This window comes from Polypterus senegalus, chromosome 17 (genome assembly GCF_016835505.1).
Source record: "Polypterus senegalus isolate Bchr_013 chromosome 17, ASM1683550v1, whole genome shotgun sequence".
Taxonomy (NCBI): domain Eukaryota; kingdom Metazoa; phylum Chordata; class Cladistia; order Polypteriformes; family Polypteridae; genus Polypterus; species Polypterus senegalus.
The window spans coordinates 34,467,387-34,483,477 of record NC_053170.1 but is presented as its reverse complement, the minus strand read 5'-3'; the positions used below and the strand labels follow the sequence as shown (position 1 = coordinate 34,483,477).

Genomic DNA, 16,091 nt, shown 5'->3' with positions numbered 1-16,091 from the left:
AACAGTAAAACATTAACGTTTTAAGAAGTAAAGATAGATTGAGCACCAGTGGAGTGGTTGCGGGTAAACTACATTTTAAAGACTGTGTAACACAACAGGTAAGTAGTACTAACAGCAGCTAAAATGTATATGGATCATCTGTCGGTAGTTGATCCCTTTTGAAAGGCACTACATGACGGCTGTGGTATAGAAATTACATTTTCTATGTGAACGTCCAAATTTCTGCCTCTGGTAATGTGCCTTACCGGCATTACCAGCAATTAAAAGAAAATCATTTTTGTGTCCTCTGCAGTGTTAAGAGAGAAAGGCTTTGGTTGGGGATAAAAGGAAAAAAAGGTATAAAGAAAGGAAACTTGCCTTCTTCTATAATATAGTGTAGAGAGATGTCTTCGCTGACGATATGAACGTCACGGTGGGTCTCGTGTAGATTGGAGAGATGGCCCTGCCATCAACTGTCCGGGATGGCACTGTTGGTCCTCCACTCCTGTGTGTGTCTTCATAATCCGACCTGACGACCTCATAATCGTATACGTGTAAAAGGAAGTGCGAAGCGCCTTAATATTAGTTTGCCGTGGTCTAGAAATGGGATCCCGTGTTTACAGTTATCTGGGCTATAGCTCATGGGAAGGGGGAAAAAAATTAAAAATGTTTACTTTCACTTAAGGCAGAAGCACAGTCAGCGTCTCAAAGGCCGGCACAGCTACACAGGCACGTGCGCGCGCCGGCTGCCCGACTTTTGTAGTATTTTTGCAGTGCAGGAAACGCCACTTTTTGCAGACACGTTCACGTGATCAAAAGTCTCCGCGCTCTTTAGAGGTCTTGCTTTCTCTGCGTACTGCGTTCATAGTCAGTTCACGTGAGCCGCTCGGAGTACATGCATCGAAGCTTCTGAGCTGTGCTTGTGCTATCTCGTGCGATCTCGCGATGTCCACGGCTTTATTTAATGTTAGCTAAGACCTGGCACTTAAAAGTTTCTTGCTACAGCAATTTTAACTCCGTTACAAAGTGATCCAAAGTCTTGTTTATACTTCGTGTTTTCTCATTAAACTTGTATCTCGCGAATAAAGTATTCAGCGTTTTTCTTCAGCGCTCTTCGGGAGCTCTTCTTTTTTTTCTGCGTACTGCGTTCACAGTCAGTTCACGTAATTACGTGGGAGGTGTGATGATGTCACACGCAGCTCCGGCCCCCACGGCCATCAAGCTAACGTCCATTACAGTATATGGAGAAAAATAGGTTCCAGTTATAACCATTACGCATAGAATTTCGAAATGAAACCTGCCCAACTTTTGTAAGTAAGCTGTAAGGAATGAGCCTGCCAAATTTCAATCTTCTACCTATACGGGAAGTTGGAGAATTAGTGATGAGTCAGTGAGTGAGTGAGGGCTTTGCCTTTTATTAGTATAGATGGATAGATAGATACATAATCCACCCCGCTATATCCTAACTACAGTGTCACGGGGGTCTGCTGGAGCCAATCCCAGCCAACGCAGGGCACAAGGCAGGAAACAAACCCCGGGCAGGGCGCGCGCACGCACACACACACACCAAGCATACACTAGGGACAATTTTGAATCCCCAATGCACCTAACCTGTATGTCTTTGGACTGTGGGAGGAAACCGGAGCACCCGGAGGTAACCCATGCAGACACGGGGAGAACATGCAGACTCCACGCCGGGAGGACCCGGGAAGTGAACCCAGGTCTCCTAACTGTGAGGTAGCAGCGCTACCAACTGGTGTAAATATGTATGCTATATATATATTCACCCCCTGCTCGCTTCGATCGCCGACCCCTTAAACCCACAGTCCCCCCCCCCTCCACCCAGTCAGTGCTACGTGCAGTTGTTAAGATGGGGACTGAATGCACCCAAAGGAGACACGACTGCTCCTCCAAAACCCCTCTTAAACGGTGGTATAATGGGAAACAAATAACAGTTGTTTTTTTTACCTCCTCTTTGCTCGATCAGCTGCTGGCTTGCTGCTGTTACCATGTCTTGTGATCTGCATTTCGTCCGGCGCTTCAAACGTTTAAAAACCTGTACAGCACCTGTCTTTTTGTCTCACTGCCTTGTCTCTCTTGTCCCATAGACATCCTCAAACACTATGCAATCTCTTTTCGCTGTTCCGTTATTTCACCGAGTAATATTTTCCGTTTGTGCTAATGCGATGTTTACTCTCATTTTTTTGAGACTTTCAAATTTTCCTACTTCCATAATCTCTAAACTGCTCTGCATGTGTGTCATGGGACTTGCTTCCAAAATTTTTAAGTATGACGTGACTTGTCCGTCTCACGGGATGTGAAAGTGCCTCTCTCTCTCTCTCTTCATAAGATCTCTCTTCCAAAGATCACATCTCGTCACAAGATTTTTTGAGAGAGAGATATATGTATATATATTTTCATAGGACTGAATCGCAATTTGATTATTTAATGGTTACCTACCAGGTAATGCTTGTGTTTGGTCGGCCATTCTGCAAACATCTGCCACGTCCACTCAATTGCGAGAAGCAGATAATAGATATATGATACAGTACTTACCAAATAATACAAAGAGTGCACGACACGTGTTTCTCCCTATTTGGGGCTCATCAGGTGTACACAACTCTGCTGTGGCGGATGTTTGCGGACTGGCTGACCAACCACAAGAATTATCTGGTAGGTAACCACCCAAATGTCAAATTGTGATCAGATCTATGAATGTAATACTCCGATCTTCATCCATCAAGTAAGCAAACCAGTCACTGTGGCACAACGTCAGAGGCTGATGTCCAAGGCTCGATCCCACCTTATATAGCCTTTGATGAGTGTCTGGATTCTGGATGGAGGTATTTTTGACCATTCTTCAATACAAAATCTCTCCAGTTCAGTTAAATTTGATGGCTGCCGAGCATGGACAGCCTGCTTCAAATCATCTCATAGATTTTCTATGATATTCCAGTCAGGGGTCTGTAACGGCCATTCCAGAACATTGTACTTCTCCCTCTGCATGAATACCTTTGTAGATTACGAACTGTGTTTTGGGTCATTGTCTTGTTGGAATATCCAACCCCTGCTTAACTTCAACTTTGTGACTGATGCTTGAACATTATCCTGAAGAATTTGTTGATATTGGGTTGAATTCATCCGACCCTCGACTTTAACAAGGGCCCCAGTCCCTGAACCAGCCACACAGCTTCAGAGCACAATGGAACCTCCACCAAATCTGACAGTAAGTAGCTGGTGTTTTTCTTGAAATGCAGTGTTATGACCAAATAACTCAATTTTTGCCTCCTCAGTCGAAAGCACTTGTTCCAATATGAATCTGGCTTGTCTAAATGAGCATTTGCATACAATAAGCAACTCTGTTTGTGGCGTGAGTGCAGAAAGGGCTTCTTTCTCATCACCCTGCCATACAGATGCTCTTTGTGCAAATTGTGCTGAATTGTAGAACGATGTACAGATACACCATCTGTAGCAAGATGGTCTTGCAGGTCTTTGGAGGTGATCTGTGGGTTGTCTGTAACTATTTTCACAATCCTGCGCATATGCTGCTCCTGTATTTTTCTTGGCCTGCCAGACCTGCTGGGTTTAACAGCAACTGTGCCTGTGGACTTCCATTTCCTGATTACATTCCTTACAGTTGAAACTGACAGTTTAAACCTCTGAGATAGCTTTTTGTAGCCTTACTCTAAGCCATGATACTGAACAATCTTTGTTTTCAGATCTTTTGAGAGTTGCTTTGAGGATCCCATGCTGTCCCTCTTCAGAGGAGAGTCAAAGGGAAGCACAACTTGCAATTGACCATCTTAAATACTTTTTCTCATGATTGTACACACTTGTCTATGAAGTTCAAGGCTTACCGAGCTAATCCAACCAATTTGGTGTTGCAAGTTATCAGTATTGAGCAGTTACATGCATTCAAATCAGCAAAATTACAAGGGGACCCAAATTTTTGCACAGCCAGTTTTTCAAATTTGATTTTATTTCATACAACTAAATATTGCTTCTCTAAAAATCTTTGTTCGGAGAAAACACCCCAGTACTCAGATGTTCCTAGGAAATGAAAGACATACCACTGTTATCTTTTTCTTGAAAGTAGAGTAAATTATTATGCAGGCTGAGAGGGGTTCACAAACTTTTTCATATGACTGTAGATATTATACAGATATTATACAGTATACAAAGTATAATTATGTGTGTGTGTAAATATTGAAAAAAAAATATATATATACAGTATATATAAATAAACAATATATATAAATATTTTTACATTTTTTTCACAGTTGCTGCCCAGGCAGGTCACATCATTAAGTCAGAAGCAGACACTGACATCATTTGTCATTATTTATTATTAAGCTAACTCTGCCATTGGCTGAAGAGATTTGCAATGAGCATAACAAGGAGGGGACCCCTCCCGAGTTAAAATCAAGATTGGTCACATCAAGCAATAACAAGAGTAATTTGAGAGTGAGAAGAGAGGACAGAGTGCTGGCTAATGTTGTGTCTCATAAGCCATCAGTGTTTGACATGTTGTCAGACGTAGTTAGCTTGATATGAACTCTCACTATGTCAGAATGGACTCTCTTAGGTAAACTGGAAACAGCAAGGTTATGCTGAACGTATTTCTGAATGATTGTAAAATATTCTATATTCCTGAATCAGCCTCATGTTATGCAGATTAGGTTGGACTTTCTGTGATTGTTTTATTTTTTATTATTTAAGGTTTTCTGTGTATTTGCAACTTTTGTGTAAATTCACTATTTGTTGCCACTGAGGCCGGTTTAAAAAAAAGTGCTGTAACATTATTCCATTGTAAGAGTATAGCGCCTTTGCTGTTACTCTTTGGATGTTGTTTCTTTTTCCATGCGTATTGGTACTCATCTTTGAGTGGCAGTCGTCCAAGATGGTGCTTCATACCAGACACATTCATGTTGGCCACCTTCCTTCTTCAGTTTGGCTTGTTTGTGGTGCCACTTTATTTTCCTCCATCCCAGTGGGACTCAGAAAGCTTCCATGTTGTGTTCCCCCTACTTCCTGCTCCCCACTTCCAGTGTTAGTATGGAGTCAGAGTTAGATCAATATGGACCTCCTTTAATGTTTAGTTTAACTCTTATTGGTGTCAATGTTCCACTTGAAAATCCTTACATTTCTTTTAGTCATAATGTCTGTGTTTATCCGCAGTCGCTACACAACACAGCGGATTCTGATAAGAGAGAAGTGCAGGAAAGATGTACAGTAGGAGCAGCGGGGGACCCAAACAGAATGTTACTTAGGGCCCCAGAAAGTGTAGGAATGGCATTGTAGGCAGAGGATGAACTGGCAGCCTTGTGTTATCCCTGAACTCCTCCATCTGTCAGTTTTGTTCAGGGTCCTAAGATTTGACCCAAATGCATTGGGCACAAGGCAAGAACACCTGGGCACCTTGCTTGTATGCTATTCCACTGCAGGACATATCCATGCACACATTTATTCATATCAAGCTAATCTAGGGTTGTCAGTTGACCAAAATAGCATGTTAATGGAATTTGGGAGCAAAATCCATGGAGGCACAGACAAAAAGTGCAAATTCCCCAAAGGTAGTGCGTCATCATGGATTTGAACCCAATCTCCTCTCCTAGAGCTATGATGCAGCAGCGCTAACCACTGCACCACCAGGCCATTCTGACCAGATACCTCGAGTGCACAGATACAAAGAATCGGTCGTATAATCAGGGGCTCAGCTGGTGCCATTTGCTATCCTAAGGGTTTTTTTTTTTTGTAGAAGATAAAATCTGCAAAGTGAGCGCTGAGTAAAGTGAGTGTGCAGGAAATCTGGATGGGACACCAGTCTTGTCACAAGTCCACAAGGGCACATGGGAGCCTATAGTGAACTGGCTGGGATCTGACCACTGTGCCACCCCGGTATACATTGGATATTTTTTCCTAAATAAACTTTGTACAGATGTTGCAGAGTCAGAAATTTAGATAAAATCTGTAAAATAAGATAGAGTGACACATTGGGGGGTGGGGGGTCACACAAAATAAACCTCATGAGAATAGTTGTCATCAAAAAGACTCAATGACTAAAAAATAAAAAGTGAAGCTAAGGAAACAGAGAAAGCATTCTGCCGCTCCAAGTAAATGTCATCTGTTCTCACTCCTTGGGGGATTCATTTTCAAAATAAAAACCAAATAAATATGTAGATTACTGTCAAGGCGCACTCACTGTGTGCAGAAAGCACATAAAACAGAATCGACTCCTCTAATGTGCCAGCGTTACAGAGGGAAATAACTTCTGAGTTCGATTCCCGGCTTTTCGAAGAGCTTGATGCTGAATTTCTTGCCCAGAGCCTTTTCCTTAGCCTACAAAATGCACCTGTTTCTAATTCAAACAGCGACAAAAAAGAATCAACAGCTGGGGTCTCTTGCACACACAATAGAAAGAGTCTCCTTCAGGCAGCGGAGCGTATTTAAGGCGTGACAAAGGTGCCGAGAGCCGCCGCACTCGGAGGGGCTTGCTTAGCTCAAATCTATTAAGACGTGTAGCTATGGTGCCAAGAAAAACACACTCCAGCACTGAGTGAATTCATCTAAATAAGAAAATTCACAATGGAACAACAGTTTAAGGATTACCTTGACTCTAAAAGTCACTGTGGTTCCATATCGCAGGTAATTGTATCATTTGACAAGCAGGAGTTATGTTAACTAATTAATAACATAATATAAACACTGCCATTTTGGTGTAGCATCCAAGAGGTGAACACGTCCTCAATAACAAATGAAGAAGTCAAAAAATATCAAAAGGTTTGCTGCTGTAGACTGGCACCCTGTCTCCTGGGATTCTTCCTGCCTTACGCCCTGTGCTTACTCGATTAGGCTTCAGCCCCCCCGTGACCCTGCTTAGGATTAAGCCGAAGAAAAAATGACATGATATGACATGACATCCAAAGGTGTACTACCAAGTCCAGTTTATTCCTGCCTTACACCCGATGGTACCCAGACAGAGATGTCAGCCCTCCATTAGCCGTTTGAGAGTCTGGGAGTGTGAGTGAATGGGCCTTTGTGATGGACTGGTGTCCTGTCCAGTGTCAGTCCCGGATTTGTGCCCAGTGCTGACAGGATAGACTGTGGACCCCGTGGTCCTGTTTTGAATTTACTTGATATATTAAGTCATATTGAGTATGTGAGTGAGTGAATGTGTTTTAAGATGGACTGGCACCCCTTGCAGGGCTGATTCCTGCAAATGAGAGGCCAATGAGAGTGTCAGGGTGATGGAGTGCCAAAGCAGAAGTCCCGTGTAATGCAGCCAAGGATAATACATTAATGAAATGTGTAGAAATTCAAATTCAGGGCGTTTTAGCGACTTGTCAACAAACAATTTGTCCTCAAGGGGATCGGGATCCAAAATGAATGTTGACTTCCAGTTTAATTCCAGCTTATATAGGGTCCTGGGCAGAGCCTCATGCTGTTGGCAAGAAAAAGACATCAGGGTTCACCTGCAAAATCTTCCTCCAGTGTAGGAGAAACGAAACAGAAGCTGTCAAGGATTGTGTTTCACCCTCATCCTTGTTGTTGCATAGCTTTATGAATTCAATGGTATCATAATCCTTGATTTTGCAGTTTGCAGCATCAGTGTTTAGCTTGTGCCCTGTGTTGGCTGGGATTGGCTCCAGCAGACCCCCGTGACCCTGTGTTCGGATTCAGCGGGTTGGAAAGTGGATGGATGGATGGATGTTTAGCTCATTCTGAAAGAAGATGCAAACCCTCCAAGCACAAAAGCTAGAAACTTGTAATTCACATAATTTATACACAGCAGCTCATCTTTTACCAATAGAAACTGGAACCATATGATACCCTTATCACACTTGTGCATCTGAGCATTACCCTCCTAAATCATTGTGGGTATGCTATCCCACTCCAGGATGACAGGGGGTGCTGTCACTGGTGGTATCTTCTCTACCTGCCTCCAAAGCCAGGAGGAGAAACCCAATGAGGGTAACTGACTCCGTCCCTTCCAGTCAGAGGAGTATATATTCGACTCCGCCTCTTCCAGTCAGAGGACTACAGTATATATTCACGATGCTCACAGACGTTGGTGTTGCATTCTGCACCAACGTTCAATAATGATGGAGCTCCAAACCAGACTTGATCGCTACAGTGACTCTCTGCTTTGTTTTACTTAATTTGTTTGCACCGTTGGACACCATTTCTATCAAAAGTTTTCCTGTTAATTAAATTGGGTAACCTGGCTGGAGCCCCACCATGGGATCCAATGTCATACATCGCATGACCACACCGTTATGCGGGTTAGGCTTAAAACATATTCATCATCCCTTGTGGGTCAGTGGATGGAAGGATGGATGGATGGATGGACAGTAGTTCACCTGCTCCAGTAGAAAAGTAGAAGTCATAGTGTAAATCAAAGTGCCCACCCCATACAGTGTAGTGTAGCATAGGTGCTAATGGATTAAAAGGTCTTCCAACTAGTGGATGGTTATCAATGTTGCGTCACCTGGCACATCATGAAGATCATATTAGTGGGAGAACTCGCATGTGTCATTATGAACCACAGGGAGTCACTAGTGCAGGTCTGAAAGTTAAAGTTTGAGACCCTGAAAGTGGATTAAATAACACTGGGGAGACGACATCCTCCACTTGGTTCAGGGCTTTCACAATTTAATTTTTAACTGAATTGGCCAAATGCAATTCGGGGTTGCCAAGCCGCTGAAGAATTTAATTCCCATGCATAAGAGGTCATGTGAAAAGACAATTTCCCCTCAGGGATTAACAAAGTATATCAAATCAAAAAAAAAATAATAATGATAGTAATTTCTTGTGTACTGCAAATGGTGTCATCTGTAGAACACCTTTACAAGCAATCGGCCCTGCAGTGAAGTGTGGCAATACAGCCTTTGCAGTTCTGCGATCCTATCCAGTTGAGGTTCAGCTTTGAATAAACCTCCAGCATGAACAAAGACGACTATCTTTTCACCTTCATTCATCATTATGGAAGAGGGTGGCTTCTAGATTTTAAATCTAGTAGACTTGTTAACAAATAAGTTATCAGCATGTTTATGGTTGGCCCCCAGGCACCACTCATACTTGTCGCTTTTTTTCCTTTAATATTCAAAATCCATGGATGGATTTCTGCTGTCACTGACATCCTTTGAAGAAATTCCTTCTAAAATGCTGCCTCCTGGAGACCCCTGTGAGCACTGCACCCCATGTTCCTGATACTCCAGTGTTTGCTCATCAGTAAGCCACGTTGTCAACTTACTACAAAACATCTTTAACTGGGTGACATTGTGCTACACCTGCCTAACTCAAAACACATGGGTGTGTGGAGAAAATGAACCGTCCTGTCAGTCTAAGAGAAGTAATTGTAACCGTGCTACCCTTTGATGGAAAGTGACTGCTGGACATGGTGAGTAAGTCTGGGTAGATGTGATTTATTCCATATACACAATATTTATTCATTCAGTTTGAGATCTATCGGTACAAGTCAGGAGCATTACTCCAGTACAGATGCCAATCCAATGCAGTCCTCGACAAACATCCTGCTTGTTTCTGTCATTGGGAATTTGCTTCTTGCTCTGCCACGCAGCTTAAAAAAAAGGGGGAAAAAAAAAGTTAAGAAGGTAGATTTGGACGGCTGGAGAAAGAGCGCAGTTCTGTAGATTTATTCCGACATCAAAGTTACGTTCAGTGGCATCTTGTAGTTGCCGATCTCTTCATTAATCACACAATTGATGCCACTCTGGCTGAGGAGCGCGAGATAAGCGCATGTGTCCGCTGTCTCCTTAACTCTTCCCCTGTGCTCGGCTTTGATGTTACTAGGATATGAATCAAATGTTATTAGGCGCAGTGCTTGAAATAAACAAATCACGCCTGCCTCTGCTGTCATTGTGCCAAGTAATGAGACGCAGGGCTTGCTGATGGAACCATGCACTGTATCACCCTGACTACTCCCCAAGAAATGGAGGGAGCCAAGTGGCTTTGTGGGAGCAGAAATCAGAGAAATCTGGCTGGACATACAGACAAGCCCTCTAGAAAATGAAAAGTGTCTGAGGTAGATGAGAGTGCAAGGGTGTCACTGCTTTATTTTGTATAGTGCCATTCAAAGCAGGTCATGATATTGTGCATCCATTCATCAATTTTCCAACCTGCTTAAGCTTGCAGGCATCTGACGCCCATCTTGGAAGTAATGGGCACAAAATGTGAACCAACTTTACAAGGAATAAAGTGCTCCAAAAGTGAAATGCATACTTCTAGATGATGACAGATAAAACAGTAAAACAAACAGGACAGGTCATCAGCTAACTGAGGAGGCGTACATTTGAACAAGGCTTCCATTGGCTGCACACATTCATTATTTTGTACACGTAAGCACATTTCTACTGACAGCTTTTGTGCACTGCACACATTTATCAACATTATAACATACAGTGTAAAAATGAAACACTGAAGCAGAGAACGGCTTGGGGGGGCCCAAATCTGTTTCATACTGAAGTCAATAGAAGGACATTAGGACAACACCAGTGTTAATCCCAGGCAAGTTCCAATTACCCATGATCATCACATAGGCTGGTGGAAACTTTGTAAACGTTAGTGGAGAGACCTTTGAGAGGTAGGGGGACTAAGCTGGGGGTCAACTTCTTTCTACTGGGTCAGAGGTTAAGGGGCTGTTTAGGAAGTGTACAGATATGTGAGTGTGTTGCCATCTTTTACAGTTCTGTGATTTTGTTTGCTTGGTCCCGTCAGGTACGTTTGAATACTCACATCTTTGATAAGAGATCGAAATCAAACCTAATGACATTCACATTCAATATAACTGAAAAGCACCTTTAGGTACAGACACGGCGTTCATAATATTAATACTGTAAGTGAGCATGGTGCTGGAGTGTTGCATGTTGGGTAAATTGGCGTTTCACTGGATATGATGGTAGGAATTTCCCTCTACTTTGTACAAGTGACAATAAATTTGAGCTTGAGTAAGCACTGGATCAGTAAAATGATCACTAGGGGACCCTCAGCAAATTCCAACAAAGGACACCAGTGCCCTGGTTTAAACCCAACTAGGTTACTTTCTCAATTTTTATTGGATTTGACCTGAAAGTCAAGGTTGGACTGGCCATTTTAATTGTTAACCCTTTAAAAGGGCTCTGTTCTGCTACAGCCTCAGTTGTTTACCCAAAGGACCTCAAGCCATCTCCTGGCTGGTGTTTTCTGATGTTATACAAAACACTAGGGGGCTTTGCCCCCTGCTTGCTTCGCTTGCCAACCCCTGCGGCCTGCGCTATGCACCAGCCACTTCGCGTTTCTGACACTTGCGTATGTGTATTTCACTTTCACCAAAAAACAAATCTTTTTATTCTCTTGGATGCGCCTCTTCATTGGAAAGAAATACTACTTCTCCCTGATGGCAACACGAATTAGACGATCTACAAGTCTCCGACTTAAAGTTTAAATCTGAACAATATATTCAATCTCTTTTCGCTGTTCCGTTATTTCACAGAGTAATAATTTCCGTTTGTTAGCACTAATGCGATCTTGACTATCATTTTTTTGAGACTTTCAAATTTTAGTACTTCCATTATCTCTAACCTTCGTTGCATGTGTATTGCGCTAATGTTTTTGAATTCATTATGACGTTCTACTTTGTCATCTACTCTTTGTCTTTTATTTCCGGCTCCGGGCGTGGTTAAATCTCTTGGCACAAAGTCCTGTCTCACGGGACGTGAAAGTATCTCTCTGAAAAAGTCTTGCCCAAGGATTTTTTTATTATAATAGAATAGCTTTGAAAGTAATTTACAGTGTATTTTAAATAACTCGCCAATTACTTCACTTTTTCAGTCTGGTTTCAGGATGCAGCACAGCTGTGAAACTGCTCTGCTTTGGGTAAACAAATGATTTGCTTATGGCAGCAGACTCTGGACAAACCAGCATATTAATTCTGTTAGACCTCAGCGCAGCATTTAACACTGTCAGATAGGACATTCTACTGTCTAGAATAGAGAACATGCTGGGTATCTCGGGCACTGCCCTCCAGTAGTTTAAGCCCTATCTGACAGATAGGCAAGAGTTTGATAGTCTTGGCAACAGCAGATCCAGCTCAGCACCGGTCACACAAGGAATTCCTCAGGGATCTGTCCTCAGCCCTCTGCTCTTCTGTATCTTCTGTATCTATATGCTTAACCTTGGCCATATTATTCATAACTTTGGACTGGCTTATCATTTTCATGCAGATGATCCTCAACTCTGTTTCAATGTTAAAAGCAAAACGTCACCAGAGCATTCTCAACTCACAACTTTTCTCAGTGAAATTAAATCCTGGATGGAGCAGAACTCAAAATTAAATTGCAATAAAACTGAACTCCTGCAAATTGGCACTAAAGTGCAACTTAAGAAAATGAGTTCCTTCTCAGTTACTCTTTATGGTGATCTCATCAGACCTTCATCTAATGCAAGGAATCTTGGTGTCATTTTTGATTCCTCTCTCTCTCATTCTGCCCACTGTGGCAGACGACCAGGGACCTTGCCACACCGAAACACCTGGAGAAAGGAAGGACAGGGAGAGGTGCAATATCTTCCCCGGGGCGCAAGAGGGCAGCCTCCTGGATTACATCAGGGCCATGGATTTGGAGCTTAGAAGCTCAACCCTATTGGCGTCCGTGGCCACCTCCAGGGGGTGCCTGGATGATCAAGGAGCCCTGGATGGCAGCACTTCTGCCCCACCAGGCAGTGCTGCCGGAAGAGGAACCAAATGCACCTGGAGTGCTTCCGGGTGCCCATGCAGCACTTCCACCACACCAGGAAGTGCTCCAGGAAGTTCATTAGGGAGTACCCAGAGCACATCTGGGTGCAACTTAAAGGGGCCGCCTCACTCCATTCGGGGAGCCGGTTTCGTTAGGCGGAGGACAGAGAAGAGGAGAGGAATAGAGGCAGCAGAAGAACAGAGAAGAAAAGGAAAGTAAAAAGGACTGAGTTTATTGAGGTGGTTGGTGCACTGTGTTTGTGCAGAAGAAAAATAAAGAGCGTGCATTTGAACATTGTGTGTCCTTGGTGTCTGTCTGTAGCCAGGCTTCTTTCACACCACATAAACTACATTAAGAAACTTTCTTACTTTAACCTCCATAACATATCCCTTGTTTGCTCTTTCCTCTCCTTTTCTAAAGCTGAGGAACTTGTCCATGGTTTTATCACATCCTGCATCGATTATTATAACTCCCTATTGGCAGGTGCCACTTCAAATCTTATATCATGGCTCCAGGTAATTCAAAACTCTGCTGCAAGAGTCTTTACAAGAACCAGCAACAGCGAGCACATCACACTCATCCTGTTTTTCCTTCACTGTCTCCCTGTGTCTTACAGGATCGAGTATAATATTATTAACCTACAAATCTTAAAAGTGCCTTGCACCAGACTACATCAGTGACCTTCTCCATCACTCTGATCCTGTTCGCCCACTAAGGTCCTCTGATTCTGACAATCTTGTTGTGGCCCACACTAATGTGCACTCTATCAGTGACTGTTTTCAGCTGTATAGCACCCAGAATTTGGAGTGACCTCTCAAAATTAATTAGGTCAGCTGACTCCATTCATTTTTTTAAAAAACAACTTAAAATGTATCTCTTCAAGAAGGCTTTTACCTTAACCTAACAATCTGCCCCTTTCTCTCAGTTTACCTCTCTGCCCAGATGTCCAGGATAATTTGTGTGTGTTATAACACCAATGATGTTATTTGCTAGGCTTTTCTTTTAGTGTTGAATTTAGTATTTTACTCTGGTTTATTGTCTTTCATTTCATTTAATACTTGGTATTCCCTGTATCTGTTTTAGTGTTCAATTCAGGAGACATTTATATCTAATGTTACATATTCCTCTGTGAAGCACCTTCAGCATTGGAAAGGCACTATATAAATAAAATGTATTATTGTTATTATAAAAAACTTACTGCTCAGATCACTAGCATTGAATATAATTTGCAGTATAATATATGTTGAATATGAAAATACATAAATCTGTTTGGGATATGAGAGGAAAACAAAGGACATATTATATAATTTAATGTAACATTCTCGAACCTGTGTAATTCAATTGTTGTAATTCAGCCTATTGTGGCAGTACCGACCATGTGGCGTTTTGCCTTGAATTGTACTGTATTGTGTTAGATTACTGCAGTTCTTCCCTTCTGCTTAGACCAAATGACCTTTATGCAGTGTAGCCAAGACTTTGGTTTTGATGAAAACATTTAATGGAATGTCTTTGTTTATTTTTCAGGTATTCAGGACTAAAGTCCTTGAACTAGGGGAGAAGCTGCTGCCAGCGTTTAATACGCCCACCGGGATCCCACGTGGAATTATTAACCTGGGCAGGTCAGTGAAGTGGCCACTTAATGATGCCTTACTCTGATCTCTTATATTCTCTGTGCCATCCTTACTAGCAAAGAGCAAGCTGATGTAGGAATTTTAAGAAGGGATAGGGGATGTTTGTGCTTCTTCTCTCCTTTACGAAAAATAACATCTTCTGCAGTTTGTAATTATGGTAACTTAAAATATTATTACATCATGTTATGATATTAGCAGATGGAGTACTCCTGGTGATATGTGGACATCTCCATTTTAAATACAGCAAGTGAACCAGCCCTCTGTCCCAGTGTCTATGTTATTGAAATGTTTAAAAACTACAGGGAATGTCAAAAGTTTCACATCCTTATTGATAAAATAGTTTTGTTGTGATGCTCAGTGACACAAACGTGTGACTAGGCCTCAAAGTAAATGAAATGCCGACCAGTGACCAGCTGCACAGTGTTATAAGGTGCTGTTTTCTTTCATTTTCTTGCCTTTCCTATGAGGTCTGAATACATGTTATATATACTGTAAAACATGTTTCTTTAAACCCTAAGAAATACGATTTTCACATTCATTTTTTCTTTGTACAATATTTACAAAGTTGCAATTTGATAACATTCTGTTACAATGCCATATTGTTCATAGTAGAGCATCATAATTTTTTCTGGTTTGCCTCTGTGATCTTTCCCAGAATTACTTGGGGGTACGCAACATGTAGCGCCATTCGGAACGCCGGAATGAAGACTGGCACATTATATTCCAGAATATCCAGTATTAGGATTTCTGTGTCGGTATACATTGCTCACTTTGATTTCTTTTCTACTGATTGCAAACTAGTATTTTTTCTGTTTTAAAGACATTTTGATTAGCATGTAGAAATGAATGACTAGTCCGCTGTCTTTTCTGATTTTGACTCTTGCCTATTTTCAGAACTATGTCTTTTATCTCAACCCTTTTTCTTGAAAAATCTTTCACTGTCCCTCCTTGAGCCAATACAGTCAGCCTCAGAAACGGGCATCGTCCCAGGCAGCCAGACCCTAAACTCAAGAAGCAGGCTTTCACATCTGTATTGTCTCAAAATGGGGAATTGGCCTTAAAAGTTCAAAAAATAATTTTAAATGCCAAAACATTTCAAAATGCTTTCAAAATGTTTCAAAAGAAAAACAATGAATGTGTTAACATGTACTTACATAACGGGATTAAGGCAGAAGCGTGGCTTCATAATGAGCAAGTTCTTCTCTGTTGAAACTCTCCTATGTCATTAAACTAAAAAGAAGAGGTAAAGTTCATCATCGGCAACCATGAATCAGAAAACATGCATGACGCCCGTGGTAATTGTATTGTCTTTTATGAATAGGTTTAGTTAAATTAAAGCTTTATGTGTAGGCTTCTGTTACCAGAGTGCATGCAGCACGCTCCTTTAGCTTGGCTTGAGCCCTACAAAGGACCTGGTACACGTGCTTCTTGGCTTACGCCCAATTCTGCTGGAATAATAGCAACACAGGTATTTTTTACTTCAGTAAGATAAGTTTTGTGTTCTTTTACTCTCTACTTTAAAAAGTAGTTGGACTGTAAAACATGTGTAACTTTTAACGTGTTACCCTACAGAGAATGCAGCTTGCTGTGTTTTAGTGAAACATGGCTAACGTCTATCATCCCAGATGCTAACGTGGAGCTACCCGGGTTTAGCACAGTTAGAGCGGACAGAGACGCAAGTACCTGTGGAAAGAAAAAAGGAGGAGGACTCGCTCTCTATGTCAATACAAAGTGGTGCAACTCAGGACAT

At 42.0% G+C, this 16,091-nt stretch overlaps 1 protein-coding gene across 1 annotated transcript in view; it reads left to right on the top strand.

The window, feature by feature from the left end:
- The window catches only part of LOC120518147 (mannosyl-oligosaccharide 1,2-alpha-mannosidase IA), a 534,215-nt gene that overhangs the window by 447,607 nt on the left and 70,517 nt on the right, over nt 1–16,091 (top strand). The window contains exon 5 of the mRNA XM_039740772.1: nt 14,235–14,329. Within this exon, the coding sequence (XP_039596706.1) occupies nt 14,235–14,329 (95 nt within the window). The remainder of the gene's footprint in view (nt 1–14,234; nt 14,330–16,091) is intronic.